The sequence below is a fragment of the Liolophura sinensis genome, chromosome 4 (assembly GCF_032854445.1).
Source record: "Liolophura sinensis isolate JHLJ2023 chromosome 4, CUHK_Ljap_v2, whole genome shotgun sequence".
Lineage (NCBI taxonomy): Eukaryota > Metazoa > Mollusca > Polyplacophora > Chitonida > Chitonidae > Liolophura > Liolophura sinensis.
The window spans coordinates 10,948,484-10,966,385 of record NC_088298.1 but is presented as its reverse complement, the minus strand read 5'-3'; the positions used below and the strand labels follow the sequence as shown (position 1 = coordinate 10,966,385).

The 17,902-nt window shown below is 40.1% G+C and overlaps 1 protein-coding gene across 1 annotated transcript in view; it reads left to right on the top strand.

Annotated features, from left to right (window-relative positions):
• The first annotated feature begins 385 nt into the window (after window positions 1-385).
• LOC135464411 (nephrocystin-3-like) overlaps window positions 386-17,902 on the top strand; it is a 35,011-nt gene continuing 17,494 nt past the window's right edge. Inside the window, 13 exon segments of the mRNA XM_064741838.1 lie at window positions 386-464; window positions 1,574-2,168; window positions 3,668-3,812; window positions 5,408-5,557; window positions 7,559-7,693; window positions 9,945-9,963; window positions 9,965-10,043; window positions 12,105-12,294; window positions 13,724-13,808; window positions 14,184-14,273; window positions 15,356-15,497; window positions 15,811-15,984; window positions 17,182-17,285. Of these exon segments, the coding sequence (XP_064597908.1) occupies window positions 1,716-2,168; window positions 3,668-3,812; window positions 5,408-5,557; window positions 7,559-7,693; window positions 9,945-9,963; window positions 9,965-10,043; window positions 12,105-12,294; window positions 13,724-13,808; window positions 14,184-14,273; window positions 15,356-15,497; window positions 15,811-15,984; window positions 17,182-17,285 (1,766 nt within the window). The 5' untranslated portion in view covers window positions 386-464; window positions 1,574-1,715.

The window sequence follows — 17,902 nt, the reverse complement described above, 5'->3', positions numbered from 1 at the left end:
ATTTAGTGCTTTTTAAAAAAATTGTGAACTAATAAGCACATCTGACGGCAATGAAAGACACAAAAATGAAGACAAGGAACAACTTGAACAGGTTCACAGCTCACTTGCGAGGAAATTTGATCAAATAATTGTACAAAATATTGTGCCAGGCCATGGGGTAATCTTTCTACACCACATAAAAAAAGTTTCACCATTTTCAGATGAACAACCTGTTTGAAAAATAACTGTATTATTTTAATGATTTTGTTATGAAAAATAATGTTTTTATGCGATAAATTCAAATTCTATGCAAGAATATCAGCAACAATCCTTTCTCTTAATAGGCCCTAAGGGATATTCGTTAAGGAGTTACTCCCCCTGAATGGTATTTTTTAATGACAGTTGTGTTACTTCCGGTACAAATTTTCTCCCAAAACTTCTGCAACTTTTCGTTGAAATGGATACTTTTCAAACAAAAACAACAGGTAAGAAGTGTTGAAAACACGACAGCTCGTTTGAGGATACTGATAAGAGAGACTTGACTCCCGAAATGGCAAAATGGTTGCCATACTGGAATATGATGTAAAATCAAATGAATGCTGTTATCAAATAACAACAACAACAACATGTATTGGCCGTAAGGGAGACATATGTACGCTAAAGTTCTCGTCGCGTTATGTGAGTTTGATACTGCTCTTTCTCAAGAGAAAGAAACTGGTAAATTTAGTAAATATGCATTTTTAGTGTGAAGATACACAGTGAGGTTCCAAAATTTTGAAGATTCTGTCACATAAGGATAAAGGTTGCGTGTGCAAATAATGCTGTCCGAAGTTTCGGACCACACCTTGATATGTTAGAAAGTTTTAGAATGATCAAGACTGTTAAATTGCCCAACATATCCTCTTGCTTCACCAATATCAGTATTTCACTCATTCATTTTTTCCAGGCCTTGTTTGTTTGCCTGGTAGGTGCGAGTTCGTTTCGACAATGCTTTGAAACACAAATCCTTGAACCTCTATTCTCCGTTCACGCTTTTATGTTTAACCATCTACTGAACCATGTGTATGCCCAAACTGCTTACATGTCTTACGCATCATAAAACTTCTTAATCTTTCTAAATGGACAGACTTAACATAATGACCCAGGAGCCTCTCACCAATGCGGTCGCTGTGAATTCAAGTCCAGCTCATGCTGGCTTCCTCTCTAGCCGTACGTGGGAAGGTCAGTCTGCAATCAGTGGAAGGTTCTAGGTTTCCCCGGTTTGCCCGGTTTCCACCCACCATAATGCTGGCTGCCGTCGCACAAGTGAAATATTCTTGAGTATGGCGTAACAACAATCAAATAAATGAAAAAATCAAAATTGTGCAGGAACTGACTGAAATCATAACTTCTGATTAATACAGGAAAAATTATGAATGTGATTGGCTTTGTTTTTAAAAGATGTTAAGACATGCGCTAATGCGAAGAAAATGTTGGTAAATGCCTTAAGTCTCGGCCAGCGTGAAAGTCTAATATAATTTGACATGGCTTTGTCAATTGTGTTCATCATGTTTATTTTCATGTCTTGAGGTTTCTGTTCGATTCTGTTTTCCAGATTGTTGGACAAGGCAATTACTAACCATCAAGATGTGAACTTAAAAGCGGTTGTAACTAAATCTTCAAATGGATTTAATTTCGATGAATATGGGAACTTGAAAACCGTGAAACTTTCAGTTTGGGACAAACCCATTCGAATCATGGGGACAGGAAGCTCCTTCCTCCGTCACCCTGACGATGATGATGGGACTGACTATGGGCACGGGGTGATAAAACGGATCCCCATAGAGATGAAGCCTCGAGGACGTCTTGCAGGCCTGAGGAGCGTCAGCTCTCTGGGACGGAAACAACCAAAAGGAGGAAGTCTCAGGTCCGCGTTGTCCATCGACCTGGAAAATCCAGAAGTAGAACGAATCAAGAAAGATTTCGAAATGTACCGGTTGAACAAGGAGAACGAGATCGCAAACATGCAGAAGAAAGAACAGAAGTGTGAAACTGAAAACAAGCGACTAAGAGCTGAATTACTGGCTCTACAGAAAACCTGCACAAAGTTACGAGGAGAGCGTGATGTGGCGCTAGAAGCTGAACATCAGGCGTTGGCCAGAGCCGCAGCATTTGAGAGTGACCGTGACAAAGTGCAGCGTCAGTTTAAGGTAAATCCGAGTTCAGATTTCCTCGCAATTTATGCAGATATAGGAACTATGTACTTACATGTAGCTAGGCAATGTCAGGGTGTGTGCAAGACATTGGGTTGGTCATGGTTTGCCAAGAGGCTCTGCTCAGTTTCCTCCCACCATAATGCTGGCTGCAGTTATATAAATGAAATATTCTTGATTCTGGCTTATTACACCAATTGGGGGTCTCCGTGGCTCAGTTGGTTAGCGCACTAGTGCAGCATAATGACCCAGAAGCATCTCACCAATGCGGTCACTGTGAGTTCAAGTCCAGGTCATGCTGGCTTCCTCTTCGGCCGTATGTGGGAAGGTCTGCCAGCAACCCGCGGAAGGTCGTGGGTTTCCACTGGGCTCTGCCCACCATCATTCTGGCCGCCGTCATATAAGTGAAATATTCAGGAATACGGCATAAAACACCAATCAAATAGATAAATTACACCAGTAAAGTAAATAAATAAATAAATGAGACACACAAAATTAAAAGAAGAACCCACTGATGGGTGATGAAAACTTCAGATGAAAAAATGTGAAAAGTAAGTCGTATTTGTAAATATGGTCTTTAATACTTTTTTGATTTCTGATTAAGGAGAAAAAGACATTTGAATATAAATTTGGTTCGGTGGGTATTTTGGACCACCTTTTTGGTATATATCATTGTTGCATAATAATATTTCAGTTGAGGATGATGTGCATGTCTAATAAATATATTCAAATGCAAATTTGTTGTTTTTCATGTTGAAATACATGCATTAAATCTGAATTATGATAAATTAGGAATATATACTAAAAATATAAATATGATTAAAATTTTGGTTCAACATATTCTTAGAAGAAAAGACCTAATTCAAGTCCAGATAAATTTATTAGACTTGTCCCACATTTGAATCCACCCTTCAGAAATTACATGTGTATTTTAAAATGTCCTTTTCACCTTTGAAAGTAAGATCAGAAAAAGCATTGCTGACCACATTTACTAAAAACTTTTCACATTCTGTACATCGTTTTTAAGTTTTCTCCACCTTTAATATGACAGAGAAGAATATTAGGAGAAATACTGACATACCTTATTTGAAAGTGTAACGTGACCTGTGGTGTGGACTCTCATTTTGTTTTAGTTTAGAAGTATATTATAGGATTTTGAATGATGTCTGTTTGGCTGGTCTCGGTTGTAAGAAGCCATGCCAAAAATCACACTGCACGAATGTGGCCTCATATCTGTATAGTTTTTGAAGATACACAAAGCCTAGATGTTCAAGATAAGTTTTTTTCTAGTTTTAGGAAAAGTGTATCTGTTTGTTTGTTTCCATGTTACAGATCTTTTTCATGACTTGGTATGCTTTTTTTTTTAGTAAAAACAGCAGTAGCTGCATACATGTACATGTATGTTTGTTGTTGATCTAAAAAAATCTGAGTTCACTTTACATAGATTTCTGTATACATTTTTTTTTTTTTTTTAGTCACATGTTTTTTCATTCCAGATATTTCGAGAAACAAAAGAGTGTGAAATTCAGAATTTATTGCGAGCAAAGCGAGAATTGGAGAATAAATTATCAAAGGTTGCCCATGGTTACATTCCCGATGACCTTGATATGAACTCCAGGGAGGATCTTGATGAAAATGCAGGTATGGGATTAGCGATTAGCCTAGGGCTAGAATGCAAATTCAAAATAGCACCGTCACTTACTCCTCTTAGGTCAAGCCACTTGAATATGATTTCATTTGGGCAGTAAAATGTAATGCATGTCTAATTTATTAATGATTTCAGCTGAACTGTAGTACATGTGTATTATTGACGGTTTTCATAGTTTTAAAAATGAAATTATAGAGCCGCACCAAATTAGTTGAGTACCTAGGTTTATGTAAGATTTTCATTTTGTAAACTTATTTGAATAGTCCAGGATAAGCGTTGTGCGTTTTTAAAAATCCAGTCGGAGGCAATTTTAAAATCCTGGCTCTAATTAAATACAATTGACAGCTTCGGTAAATTATTAATCTGAAAAACATGGACTTCATTCAAGATCTCTCAAGATTTCTGCGACTCTCAAAAGGCTGATGTCATGTTTTTTGGGTTTTTTTTTTACATTATTGCTTAGAAAATATTTATATTCTGCTTAAGACTCATAGTTGTACATAGGCTCAGTAATAATACTGAAGTCAAGGGATCACCACGTAAATGTAAAAGGTTTCACAAGCTATCGATCCACATGCCGGGATCATTATCAAGTGACTAACGACTTTATTTCAAAAAATATAAATGGTGCATCGTGGAATGTACAAGAGCCAATCATTGGCAGTGTTTACCCGTAACTGTGTCATCGCACATTTGAAAATATTTGCTACTGTCATGATATAATCTACTACTGCATGCTTTAGTAGGCGAGGTTCCACTTCTTGGAGTTTGACGCCTCAAAAACTAATCTTGTATTATGTTATGATTGCTGTCATGAAACAAGGGAGGTAATTCAAACAGACCTGTTGTATATACTGCTTCTACTTGTTCATGCATTGTTATAGAAGGTTATAACTTATCAATAAGAAAAGTACTGTAGGGCTAAATCAGTGCCATTTGAATGATTCAATTTAAGGACCAGTTGTGGAGAAAATCAAAGGTCAGACTAAATCACCTCCATTTGAATGATTCAAAATGATGACCAGTTGTGGAGAAAATCAAATTACAGACTGAATCAGTGCCATTTGAAATGATTCAATTTGATGACCAGTTGTGGAGAAAATCAAAGGACAGACTAAATCAGTGCCATTTGAAATGATTCAATTTAAGAACCAGTTGTGGAGAAAATCAAAGGTCAGACTAAATCAGTTCCATTTGAAATGATTCAATTTGATGACCAGTTGTGGAGAAAATCAAAGGACAGACTAAATCAGTGCCATTTGAAATGATTCAATTTAAGAACCAGTTGTGGAGAAAATCAAAGGACAGACTAAATCAGTGTCATTTGAAATGATTCAATTTAAGAACCAGTTGTGGAGAAAATCAAAGGACAGACTAAATCAGTGTCATTTGAAATGATTCAATTTAAGAACCAGTTGTGGAGAAAATCAAAGGACAGACTAAATCAGTGCCATTTGAAATGATTCAATTTAACTACCAGTTGTGGAGAAAACAGGACAGACTAAGCATGGTTAAATGTAAGTGTTTTGCATTCATGTACATACATTGCACTTGTTTTCTGACCAGGTTTTAACCATCCATGTTTCAGACAGTGGAAATCCTGGTGATTGGTGGACTGCCCTGGAAAGTGAACCCTCATTTGGCAGCACAATGCAGCTACATCAACCCATGTTCAGGGGCCCGGAATTTGCGCACAGCATGATGGAGATGGAGGGACCGTTTACAAATGTCAATAAAGGTATATATACAATGGATTAAAGAAATGTATTTCTGGCAAGAGTCTTTCTGTTCTAAAGCGTAGTCATTACAAATTTGAGGAAAAAAACCCCATGGAATGATGTCAGTTCAAAACTTGTCCCTTGGTATTACCTGTATATGTGACCCTCAGCCAAGAATTTTTGCGCTTACATGTCAGTGCTTTATTGGTGGAGTAAACTAGGGTGCCTACTCTTAAACACTGACTTTTTTGCCAGGTACCTGACAAACCTCTGCAACTATCATGCCAGGGAGCTGGTTTGTAGTCTGTTTGTACGGCGAGTGCCACATGAGGTGCGTGGCACAGGAATTGCAGTTTCAAGACCAACCTTGGACAGGAAATTTGTAGATTCAACCACCCTCACTACTTGGTGACAGTGAGTGGTTGGTGATGCTCTCGTTGCCATTTGACCAATGTCACATTTATTGATGACCACACACTAATAATTCCCACATCTGAAGGTCAAGTAATAATTCCCACATCTGAAGGTCAAGTAATAAATCCCACATCTGAAGGTCAAGTAATAAATCCCATATCTGAAGGTCAAGTAATATCTGAAGGTGAAGTAATAAATCCCACATCAGAAGGTGAAGTAATAAATCCCACTTCAGAAGATCAAGTAATAAATCCCACATCTGAAGGTGAAGTAATAAATCCCACATCAGAAGGTCAAGTAATAAACCCCACATCTGAAGGTCAAGTAATAAACCCCACATCTGAAGGTGAAGTAATAAATCCCACATCTGAAGGTCAAGTAATAAACCCCACATCTGAAGGTCAAGTAATAAATCCCATGTCGGAAGGTCAAGTAATAAATCCCATGTCTGAAGGTCAAGTAATAAATCCCACAACTGAAGGTCAAGTAATAAATCCCACATCTGAAGGTCAAGTTAAAAATCCCACATCTGCAGGTCAAGTAATAATCTGAAAGTGAAGTAACAGTACCAAGTGTTGTTATTAAACTACTTCGTGATTTTGGACTGGCCGCATGGTCTGGCAGCCATTTTGAGTATTGTACAAGACTTTAAACAGTCTTCTTGGCGAACATACTCTGTACAGCACTTGCATCGCTTTCCGCCTTCGCTTCACTGCCACCACTGGTAAATTTTGTACAGAAATCTTGAACAACACCGAGGTCACTGGATCATGGTGATGAGGCAGGAAGTGATGTCATAAAACACAGAAATATTGCCTCAGTCGTTGTTTCTAACAGTACTAATTTGTAACATGTGATCTGGCCTACCAGTAGATTTTAGTGATGAGCAGTATTTTCTTTTATGCCGATTTTTTAATGATGGAAATTGTGTAGAGTGAGTCTTATCTAACATGACTAGCTTAGCTTCACTAAGGTAAAAACAAAAAAAACAAGCCAACACGAAGCTAATTTGCAGCAATGTTTTGTTCTGTGTACTACTATACTATCAGCGGTAAATCAAAGGTATCGTGAAATAGCACTGGGATCTGAAGACAACTTATTCTTTCTTGGGGCCTCCATGGCTCAGTTGGTTAGCGCGCTAGCACAGCGTAATGTCCCAGGAGTCTCTCACCAATGTGGTGGCTGTGAGTTCAAGTCCAGCTCATGCTGGCTTCCTCTCCGGCCGTAAGTGGGAAGGTCTTCCAGCAACCTGCGGATGGTTGTGGGTTTCCCCCGGGCTCTGCCCGGTTTCCTCCCACCATAATTCTGGCCGCCATCGTATAAGTGAAATATTCTTGAGTGTGGCGTAAAACACCAATCAAATAAATAAATAAATAACTATTCTTTCTTTTTCACTTTAGTACTTGGCCCAATGCAGATACAACCTAGCAGCCTCCGGTTCAAATGCAGTTCATCCGTATTCATTCATTGTTTTTGTCTTCTTTTTTGAAGAATGCAGTATATGTACGAGGCTACATGGAAATGGTAACAAGCTTATAATGTCGTCCCCAGCAACAATTACATTCATTGTATCTTCATTGATTTTGGCTTCGGATGTTTTTTCTCAGAGGATTGGAGTTCGGCCTTGGCCAAGCTGACCCAGGTATTACCCAGCATTCCTGAGCACGTGACCTCTAATCTGATCCGTCTGTACATTTCCGCCCCCAGAGACATGAGGACTGAGGTCGAGATTATGGAAAAGGTAAGACTTGCAATCTACCTCAAAACTCTTATCTGTTGCATACAGGTAACATCAATAGTGTATCGTTGTCAACTGTGATGTTCAAGTCCAGCTCATGCTGGCTTCCTCTCCGGCCGTACTTGTGAAGGTCTGCCAGCAACCTGCGGATGGCCGTGGGTTTCCCCCGGGCTCTGCCTGGTTTCCACCCACCATGATGCTGGCCGCTGTCGTATAAGTGAAATATTCTTCAGTATGGCGTAAAACACCAATCAAATAAATAAATCAACTGTAATGTTGTAATGTTTTATTGTAGTGTGTCACCATTGTGTCGGTGATTACCAACCTGCAGAGGCTGTGATATTTCGGATGTCAGGCTCTGGAGGAGGTTGGACAGAGTTATTAGCAGAATTTATGCGATCGATTCCATCCATGTATTTATGACCAAAATGTTAAAATCACACCACAGCTTATTAAATAAAGCAGTTGTCAAAGTAGCAAATAAAATAAAAAAAACTGTAAATAAAACAGTATTTAAGCTGTGTATCATTTGAACACAATACGGGGGCTCTGTGGCTTAGTTGGTTAGTGCGCTAGCGCAGCATAATGACCCAGGAGCCTCTCACCAATGCAGTCGCTGTGAGTTCAAGTCCAGCTCATGCCGGCTTCCTCTCCGACCGTAAGTGAGAAGGTCTCCAGCAACCTGCGGATGGTCGTCGGTATCCCCCGGGCTCTGCTCGGTTTCCTCCCACCATAATGCTGGCCGCCATAATATAAGTGAAATATTCTTGAGTACGGCGTAAAACACCAATCAAATAAATAAATAATAAATGGAATATAATACAGGATTATTTCTCTTTGACTGCGGATGCTTAACATTTTAAGTGTGAGCAGGCCATGGAATGCATGGTGTATTCATACGGAAGCAATGCCACAACAAATTCCAACTGCTGAATTGGAGTGTTTTCTATCAGAATTTTTAAGACCTGTGACAGTGTAGATAATGCGAAAAAGTCTTGATAAGACATTCACCCTGTTAAAGGAAAATGCATCACCTGGCTGAAATGTATTTTAGTTGAAAGCAGGATACTCAAGCTTTCTAAGAAGTGTTATACTTGATTATTTTAATGAGATTTCACCGAATGACAAGTAGAAACAAAATGGCAATACTGCACACATGACTGGTGTGAGTCGAGGCAGCCATCTTGAGAATTTTATTCGATAAAACGCGTTGCTGTCATATTGCGTGGCCTAAGCTGTGATGTAGCCTTTGCCCATTCATTCCATGATGTGACATATGATAACACAGAAACCATGGCATACGCATCATCTTGACATTGAGTTCGGTGTAGCTGAAGGGCCATTTCACAAACTGTTGTGGGGGAGGTCTGTAGTATTTACGGATCACCACAGGTGTAAAATCAGTTCATTTACAAGTCGTGTAGTATTCAACGACCTTATCACAAATTATGTCGCGAATAACAGTTTTGTCAAATTTTTGTTGGTTTTTCGGTCCAAAGTAGAAGAAATATTCTTCCAGTATGTCCAGTTTCCAAGAAAACCATATTTATCACTTGGGCATTCATTGCCAAATTCCATAACTTTTATCTGTCATAGGCTACTGCTTAGACTATAATACGGAAATAACTGACGTTAGAGAGCTGGAGTAAACATGACATCACCTTGCTCTCGATAATAGAGGCGTACTGAAGCTGTGTCAAGGCGAGGTTTCACTAAACTTTTACTGGGTTGACAGAAATCTAAAAAAAAAGAAATGCTGGTTTAAGACTCTTTAAATGGTAGACTTTCAGTGGACATAAACATTAGTCAGGTGCTGTCTTTCACTTTATATCTGATAAATCCACGTATACATATCAGAGTCTCTAACTACCCAATTATTCAACCTTTTTTGCAGATGAAAGAGCAATTTTCAGTGCAATTTATGCACATTTTTACTTTGATTTTGGAGACAAAACTACATGTACATTGGCTGCGTTGACCAGTTTCAGGGTCCCACAAAAAGTATAATTGTATCAGACTACACAGAATAATGACTTCAAGATATGCATGAATAAACACCTTGCAAATATGGGAAAAGGTTGAAGAATTACAGTAAATATATTGATTATTCATACTTTTGATCTCATTAAGTGATATGGCATTCATATCAATTACGGTATAACAAAATTTTTTGTTTTCTTCACATATTGTGGACGTTTTAGTTGACCATATGTTAATTTCTGAAATTTATTAACGAGTTTTCCAACTCTTCCCAGAGTGTCTGTGTGAGGTTAGAGCAGCTTTGTGAACGTGAAGGAAGGACGCTGGTAACTGTCCATATGCCCTTTAATGAGCACCACTCCATTAATGCTGAAGTAAGTCTGTTATGTACAGGTAAATGTATGTAAATGTATGTACTTTTCACGAAATATTAATTTGTGTGACTGCTGTTTAATACCATACTCCAAAATTTTTTTCATTTCTAAGACTTTTTATTTGGGTATATGGGTGAGAGAGGATTAGAGTCTTTAGAGTGAACCAATGCCCTTCTCAGCCCCAGGAGTGAACTAACGCCCCTCTCAGTCCCTGGAGTGAACTAATGCCCTTCTCAGTCCCTGGAGTGAGCTAATGCCCCTCTCAGCCCCTGGAGTGAACTAATGCCCTTCTCAGCCCCTGGAGTGAACTAATGCCCTTATCAGTCCCTGGAGTGAACTAATGCCCTTCTCGGTCCCTGAAGTGAACTAATGCCCTTCTTAGCTCCAGGAGTGAACTAATGCCCTTCTTAGCCCCTGGAGTGAACTAATGCCCTTATCAGTCCCTGGAGTGAACTAATGCCATTCTTAGCCCGTGGAGTGAACTAATGCCCTTATCAGTCCCTGGAGTGAACTAATGCCCTTATCAGTCCCTGAAGTGAACTAATGCCCTTCTTAGCCTCTGGAGTGAACTAACGCCCTTCTCAGTCCCTGGAGTGAACTAATGCCCTTATCAGTCCCTGGAGTGAACTAATGCCCTTCTTAGCCCCTGGAGTGAACTAATGTCCTTATCAGTCCCTGGAGTGAACTAATGCCCTTCTCGGTCCCTGAAGTGAACTAATGCCCTTCTCGGTCCCTGAAGTGAACTAATGCCCTTCTTAGCCCCAGGAGTGAACTAATGCCCTTCTTAGCCCCTGGAGTGAACTAATGCCCTTATCAGTCCCTGCAGTGAATTAATGCCCTTCTTAGCCCCTGTAGTGAACTAATGCCCTTATCAGTCCCTGGAGTGAACTAATGCCCTTATCAGTCCCTGAAGTGAACTAATGCCCTTCTTAGCCCCTGGAGTGAACTAACGCCCTTCTCAGTCCCTGGAGTGAACTAATGCCCTTATCAGTCCCTGGAGTGAACTAATGCCCTTCTTAGCCCCTGGAGTGAACTAATGTCCTTATCAGTCCCTGGAGTGAACTAATGCCCTTATCAGTCCCTGGAGTGAACTAATGCCCTTCTCGGTCCCTGAAGTGAACTAATGCCCTTCTTAGCCCCTGGAGTGAACTAATGTCCTTATCAGTCCCTGGAGTGAACTAATGCCCTTCTTAGCCCGTGGAGTGAACTAATGCCCTTATCAGTCCCTGGAGTGAACTAATGCCCTTATCAGTCCCTGAAGTGAACTAATGCCCTTCTTAGCCCCTGGAGTGAACTAACGCCCTTCTCAGTCCCTGGAGTGAACTAATACCCTTCTCAGTCCCTGAAGTGAACTAATGCCCTTATCAGTCCCTGGAGTGAACTAATGCCCTTCTTAGCCCCTGGAGTGAACTAATGTCCTTATCAGTCCCTGAAGTGAACTAATGCCCTTCTTAGCCCCTGGAGTGAACTAATGCCCTTCTCCAGTGTTTGTACCGCGTCGGATTATCCGACAAAAGTCAGATTTTCACAGTTTTGACGGAAAAAGCAGGATTTTCATTAATTTTAACCCGTATTCGCCGAAATTCGTCGGATTTTGCCGTTTGTTGTGCAGAAGAATTTTGTCATGTAGAAAGATTTATTTTACTGTAATCTTTGAGAAATTCAAGGGATGATTTTTGCGAGGCCGAGTTCAGCAGACACGTCAGTCGCCAAAACTTTAAACAGTTCACTTACTGAAAATACACCCGCCGCGTCCAATGTACCAAAGTCAGGCTTGTTCCGGCCTTGCAGTAATTGAGCACACCCCATCCGCAGTCTGTATGTCCAAATAATGCAGCGGAGGGAGTAAGTACAGCTGTTGGAACCGATCACCCGTAAATTCGCGGAAAATCTCGAGAGGCCACGAGATTACAATCGCGCCATTTCCAAAGTCTTGCCAAGATGGTGTTACACTTTACGGAGAAATTATTGGAAACCAGCGACCCGAATGGAGATTGGATCCTTAGGAATGACAATTTTAATGTTACATGCCGATTCTGCAAGTCCAATGTTTGTTTGAAGGAGGGCGAAAAGGCGCTTAGTAAGCATAGTGCTACCGGTAAGCATCAGAAGGCGAAGACGACTGCGGGATGCCGTGGGAGTATTGTGCATGCTTTTGCAGCTGCTGCTGCCAAGAATGCAGAGGCCCGGGGCACTGAAGAGCTGGCGAGAGATGCGGAAATTATTTATTTGCATCACCTGGAGGCACATGGTATATCTCCTCACGCAGCAGCATGCACCTCGACTCTGTTTGCACAGATGTTCCCGGACTCTAAAATCGCGGCAAAATTTTCATTTTCTGACTCCAAGGAGGGTTATGAGGTCACGCATGGGCTCGGGCCGTACTACTCGTCTAATCTGACAAGCAGATTGCAAACCTCGACAAAAGTAGGATTTTTTTTTTGACCCCACTACAAACACTGCTTCTCAGTCCCTGGAATGAACTAATGCCCTTATCAGTCCCTGGAGTGAACTAATGCCCTTCTTAGCCCCTGGAGTGAACTAATGCCCTTATCAGTCCCAGGAGTGAACTAATGCCCTTCTCGGTCCCTGAAGTGAACTAATGCCCTTATCAGTCCCTGGAGTGAACTAATGCCCTTCTTAGCCCCTGGAGTGAACTAATGCCCTTATCAGTCCCTGGAGTGAACTAATGCCCCTCTCAGTCCCAGGAGTGAACTAATGCCCTTCTTAGCCCCAGGAGTGAACTAATGCCCTTATCAGTCCCTGGAGTGAACTAATGCCCTTCTCAGTCCCTGGAATGAACTAATGCCCTTCTCAGTCCCTGGAGTGAACTAATGCCCTTCTAGTCCCTGGAGTTAACTAATGCCCTTGTCAGTCCCTGGCGTGCACTAACGCCCTTCTCAGTCCCTGGCGTGAACTAATGCCCTTTTCAGTCCCTGGAGTGAGCTAATGCCCTTCTCAGTCCCTGGAGTGAACTAATGCCCTTCTTGGCCCCTGGCATGAACTAATGTCCTTGTCAGTCCCTGGAGTGAACTAATGCCCTTCTCTGTCCCTGGAGTGAACTAACGCCCTTCTCAGTCCCTGAAGTGAGCTAATGCCCTTCTCAGTCCCTGAAGTGAACTAATGCCCTTCTCAGTCCCCGGAGTGAACTAATGCCCTTCTCAGTCCCAGGATGTGAACTAATGCCCCTCTCAGTCCCTGAAGTGAACTAATGCCCTTCTCGATCCCTGAAGTGAACTAATGCCCTTCTCAGTCCCTGAAGTGAACTAATGCCCTTCTTAGTCCCTGTGTGTGACCAAATCTGACTAAAGCAGATACATGATTGTGATTGTAGTTTATGGACATGCTGTGCTATTAGTTCTTAGATGATTGCATAGATTGATAGCTCATTATTAAAAAGGTATATTGCTGGCTTTATCTCTGGTCGTTTATGGGAACGTCTGGCAGCAACCTGCAGATGGTTGTGGGTTTTCCTCCAGGCTCTGCCCGGTTTCTTCCCATCATAAGGCTGGCCACTGTTGTATGAGTGAAACAATCTTCAGTACAGCATAAAACATGTATATTAATCCTTTCAGGTTTGAAAGTACAAATATAAAATAAAATACAGTTAGATATAGGTTTTAATTTGCTGTGAAATTATTTCTTAGGTTTTGTGTAAACATAAGGCTTGTTTCTTCCAGTTCATGAATCGCCTAACTGCTGCAAGAGTTCGCCAGGTGGAGAAATGTACCATCTTTTTGGCCTTCCTTGGGAACACACCAACAGGTATGTAGGCTTGACATATTCAACAATAGCTGAATTATTCTGGAGCATGGCTTAAAGGGATAAATCATCAATGCTGATTGGCTGACATTGAAGATTGGATTTCCTGGATTAAATTTTGCAGCCTTTGGTCATGCTTGAATAAATGTACCGTACCTAAGATTCAGCTTAGGCAAGGCATAGCCTTGACCTGCCTATCTCTCACACCAGCCTGTCAAAATCGCTTCTGTATCTCTTTAAACACCAATTAATTAACTAAATAAATCATAGCAACAAGTTTTAGCTGTTCCATTTTTCTGTTATCTATTCATTTTCCATCCTTTTCATTACTAATTATATAAACTGATATTTTTTATTTTATTTTTGCCCCCCTTGCAGATTTTCCGGGTTGGAGTATTCCTCTGGTCATTTAGATAACCCTGGATCAAGGCCCGCTGTCTTCTGCTTTAGGGATCCTGCTTACAAAGGGTAAGGATTTAAGTATGACACGTAACTGACCTGGTTACATCAAGCCTGGAAATACTACAGTTGTTGCAGGACATAATGGCAACTATCTTCCAGCTACACACATTAAAAAAGTTTTGTCCTTTATCAAACAGTTTGGTGCAGGACATTGTTTCTTGTCCTGCTGCTTATTTTCAGTGTATACTTGTATATCCCTACAGTTTTAACATGGTGTATTCCAATGGCTCTTCTCCAGAAATCGGACAGTTCTCCTGATTTTAAGCCTCAGCAGAGTGCTTGCTTTGTGTGTGCCAGTGTTTTGGTATACTTAATCGTGTGATTTGATCTAGGGCCCGATCTTTAACAGGGTTACTAACACTTTAGCGGAATGAGCAGATGAGGGTCCCTTGTACATGTTATATATACAGCCAGTGTTTTGGTATACTTAGTCGTGTGATTTGATCTGGGGGCCTGATCTTTAACAGGGTTACTAACACTAACAACAGCAGAATGAGCAGATCAGGGTCCCTTGTACATGTTATATATACAGCCAGTGTTTTGGTATACTTAGTCGTGTGATTTGATCTGGGGCCCGATCTTTAACAGGGTTACTGACACTTTAGTAGAATCGACAGATGATTATTCCTTCATTATTATAAATGTCCCATATATTGTTTTACTGTCGTGGGAATTGTGCAGCATATGGTTCATATAACACGCCGACATTAATAATATGATGTCACCATGGTGCCATTCAATGACTCCGTAAATTTTCTATCTGTACATATTTTGACATCGTTCTTAAGAAAAATTACTGTTTCCATTTTCACAGACTAAACTTTGCTTCTGATGTGTTTAGTGCTTGGTGGAAATAGCTTTTTGAATAAATATGTGTTGGTGTGGACTCAAGATTGTGCATGCTTCGGTACTAAACAAAAATAGAACTGGTCTTAAAGGGTCTGAGAGTGAAATATTGTTGAGTACAGCATAAAACACATAAAAAGTCAAATAAATAAATAAATAAATAAAGGGGTCTGAGTTATGAGGCTGTTGGAATGATTTACTCTAACATGGTGTGTTGAAATCCTTTATGGTTTAACAATTAGATGTAAGCCTAGTCAAGGTGAGGCCAAAGACCTGAAGAGTCGAGTCCGGGGAAGTGGGAGTGCCAAGGTCATTGACAGCTACCCATCTCCAAACAAGGGCGCTGAACTGGCGTTCACAGAGCTGGAGAAAATTCTCAAAATTGTGAGTCTTTTTGTTCTTTTTTTTCCCGGATGTTTTATACATGTATATGTATCAGTTACATTCGATTTTCAGATATATGCACTATGACAGATCAAACTTTCAGTCATCACACTGCTGACTTTAGTATATTTTGAACCTTTTTGTCTGATTTTGAATGGCCACATGCGCACAGACAAGCCTGATATTTTGTGACAGCGGATTATTTGTCTAAGATAATAGAAAAAATTTGATTTGAATTGCGTGGATTGATTTTTTTTGCCAAATATCCTGTATATCCCTGTAATGCCTCAGTATTCTTTATTTCTGATTGCAGGAACTTGGTATTGATATGAAGAAGGACAAAACTGATTCTTACTCGTCTTATTCCGAGTCTGATAATCCCGAGGAACTGTGTGGTGGTGCATTATGGGATGTTCACTGTGATTACGAACAGTTGGAAGCGTTAAGTTATGCCGTCAAGTCAAGCTGCCAACTTGGGTTTGAAAAGGTGGGTGTTGATAAGGTGTGGAAATGGTGTACATTCAATTTGGTATACACATACCGAAAATTGTAAAAAGAACGTACAGTGACACTATTTACCTTAAATGACTTAAAGGAGAAGGAAACTTAAGTATCAAACAAATACCATTTAAAAGAGTATGCATTTCCTCGCATGTGCATGCCATAAAAAATGTTCTAATATGTACCTCAAGTTGATAACTGGAGGTACATATTAAGTGCCAAATTCCGCTGTGGGAGACTCCATTTTGCAAGAACTAGTCCTGAAATCTTCTGTGTTAGGAGGAGAATTTCCGTCAGAAACAGTCGAAGTGCAGTTTGTATGTTTCTGGTAGAACTCTTGTACCCAGAAGGTAGCAAACAGTAGAGTTCGTTTTCCGCTTGACGATCGGGAAACCGAAATGTTAGACGTAGGTTCCGAGTTTATACGAACAAGCTGGCAGTTTTAACGACTCCCATTGGCTGAGAGGCAACACACCCCCAGCATAAATTACAGGGTGTTATATGATGGAGGATGCAATGGACTCAGGGATTTATGCCAGCTTTGCTGTTTTCAGTCTTTACGTGTATGGCGAGGAAAAATCGCAAAATTAGGCGGCAGGCACCACCAGATAGAAAAAATGTGCCCTTTTCTGCCTACAGTGCCATTTTTAAAATTTTCTTCTCCTTTAAAATTTCACCCATGGCCAAGGTTTTCCATTTTGAGCGATGAATTGTTTTGAGGTTTGAGGTTTGTTTGAAAGATCAGATTATATCCTATCTGAAAAATTAAGTTTTTAGCTCCAGAAGTAATATTTATTACCTGTTAATAATGCAACAAAAGTAATATTTATTACCTGTTTATAATGCACCAAAAGTAATATTTATTACCTGTTAATAATGCAACAAAAGTAATATTTATTACCTGTTAATAATGCTCCAAAAGTAATATTTGTTACCTGTTAATAATGCTCCAAAAGTAATATTTATTACCTGTTAATAATGCAATTTTTTAGCAAAATGTTAATGATTCATAGCAACCTTTGATTTAAATGTTGTATGTAGTTGGATTTAATTTTAGGATTAATAACATTTCTCCCAAGTCTGCATCCAAAGAATCCCCTGAGTTTATCATTGCTCTATGTTTTCATATGGATTATATGCCTAAATCTTGTATCCCTGTGTGGATTTTTTCTTTCTGTGGCAGTATTATGAGCGTCTGAACAATCACGTGTCTGCAGCAGGACCTTTACCTCCATTGTTAGTCTCAGGGGCTCCCGGCTCTGGCAAGTCGTTGTTGTTAGCACAATGGTAGGTATGCAGTAGTGTATTTCATAGTGAGGCTGCAAAAACAAGCTGAGAAAAATGTGGCTGTAATTTTATATTTTATAAAGACACCAGTTTGTTATGTTACACATAAGTTTTGGAACCAAACTTAATTCTGGACATACCAAAGACTTCAAAAATGACACTTGTTGCTACCTTGCTTGACACTCAGCACTGAGAGGTTAGTCGAAGGAAACAGGACTGGTTGTGACTGGATGAGGTATCAGTGTCTGGTGTCTTCGGCATGATACTTCAGTGGCGTTTTGACAGCATGGACTCGCCCTGCCACAAGATGACATAGTGTACGTACACACGCTGAATTAGTCCTCATCATATAGTTGAGTACGACGTGAAAACCCAAGTGTACATAAGTAGGCGTACATAACACCATTAGCAAATCATATGACACAATCTATACTGAAAGACTCTCAACAATAAATAAATAAATACTTATACATAAGCAGTTTGGAATGTATTGCCACCTAGAAGCTTCTAAATGCCGCTCAAAGAATGCATTTCCATTAGTATCTGGTGCACCTTTGGTTCACAATCACAGAATTGCACGGGTACCTCATGCATAAAAGTTAAATATTAAAGTATAA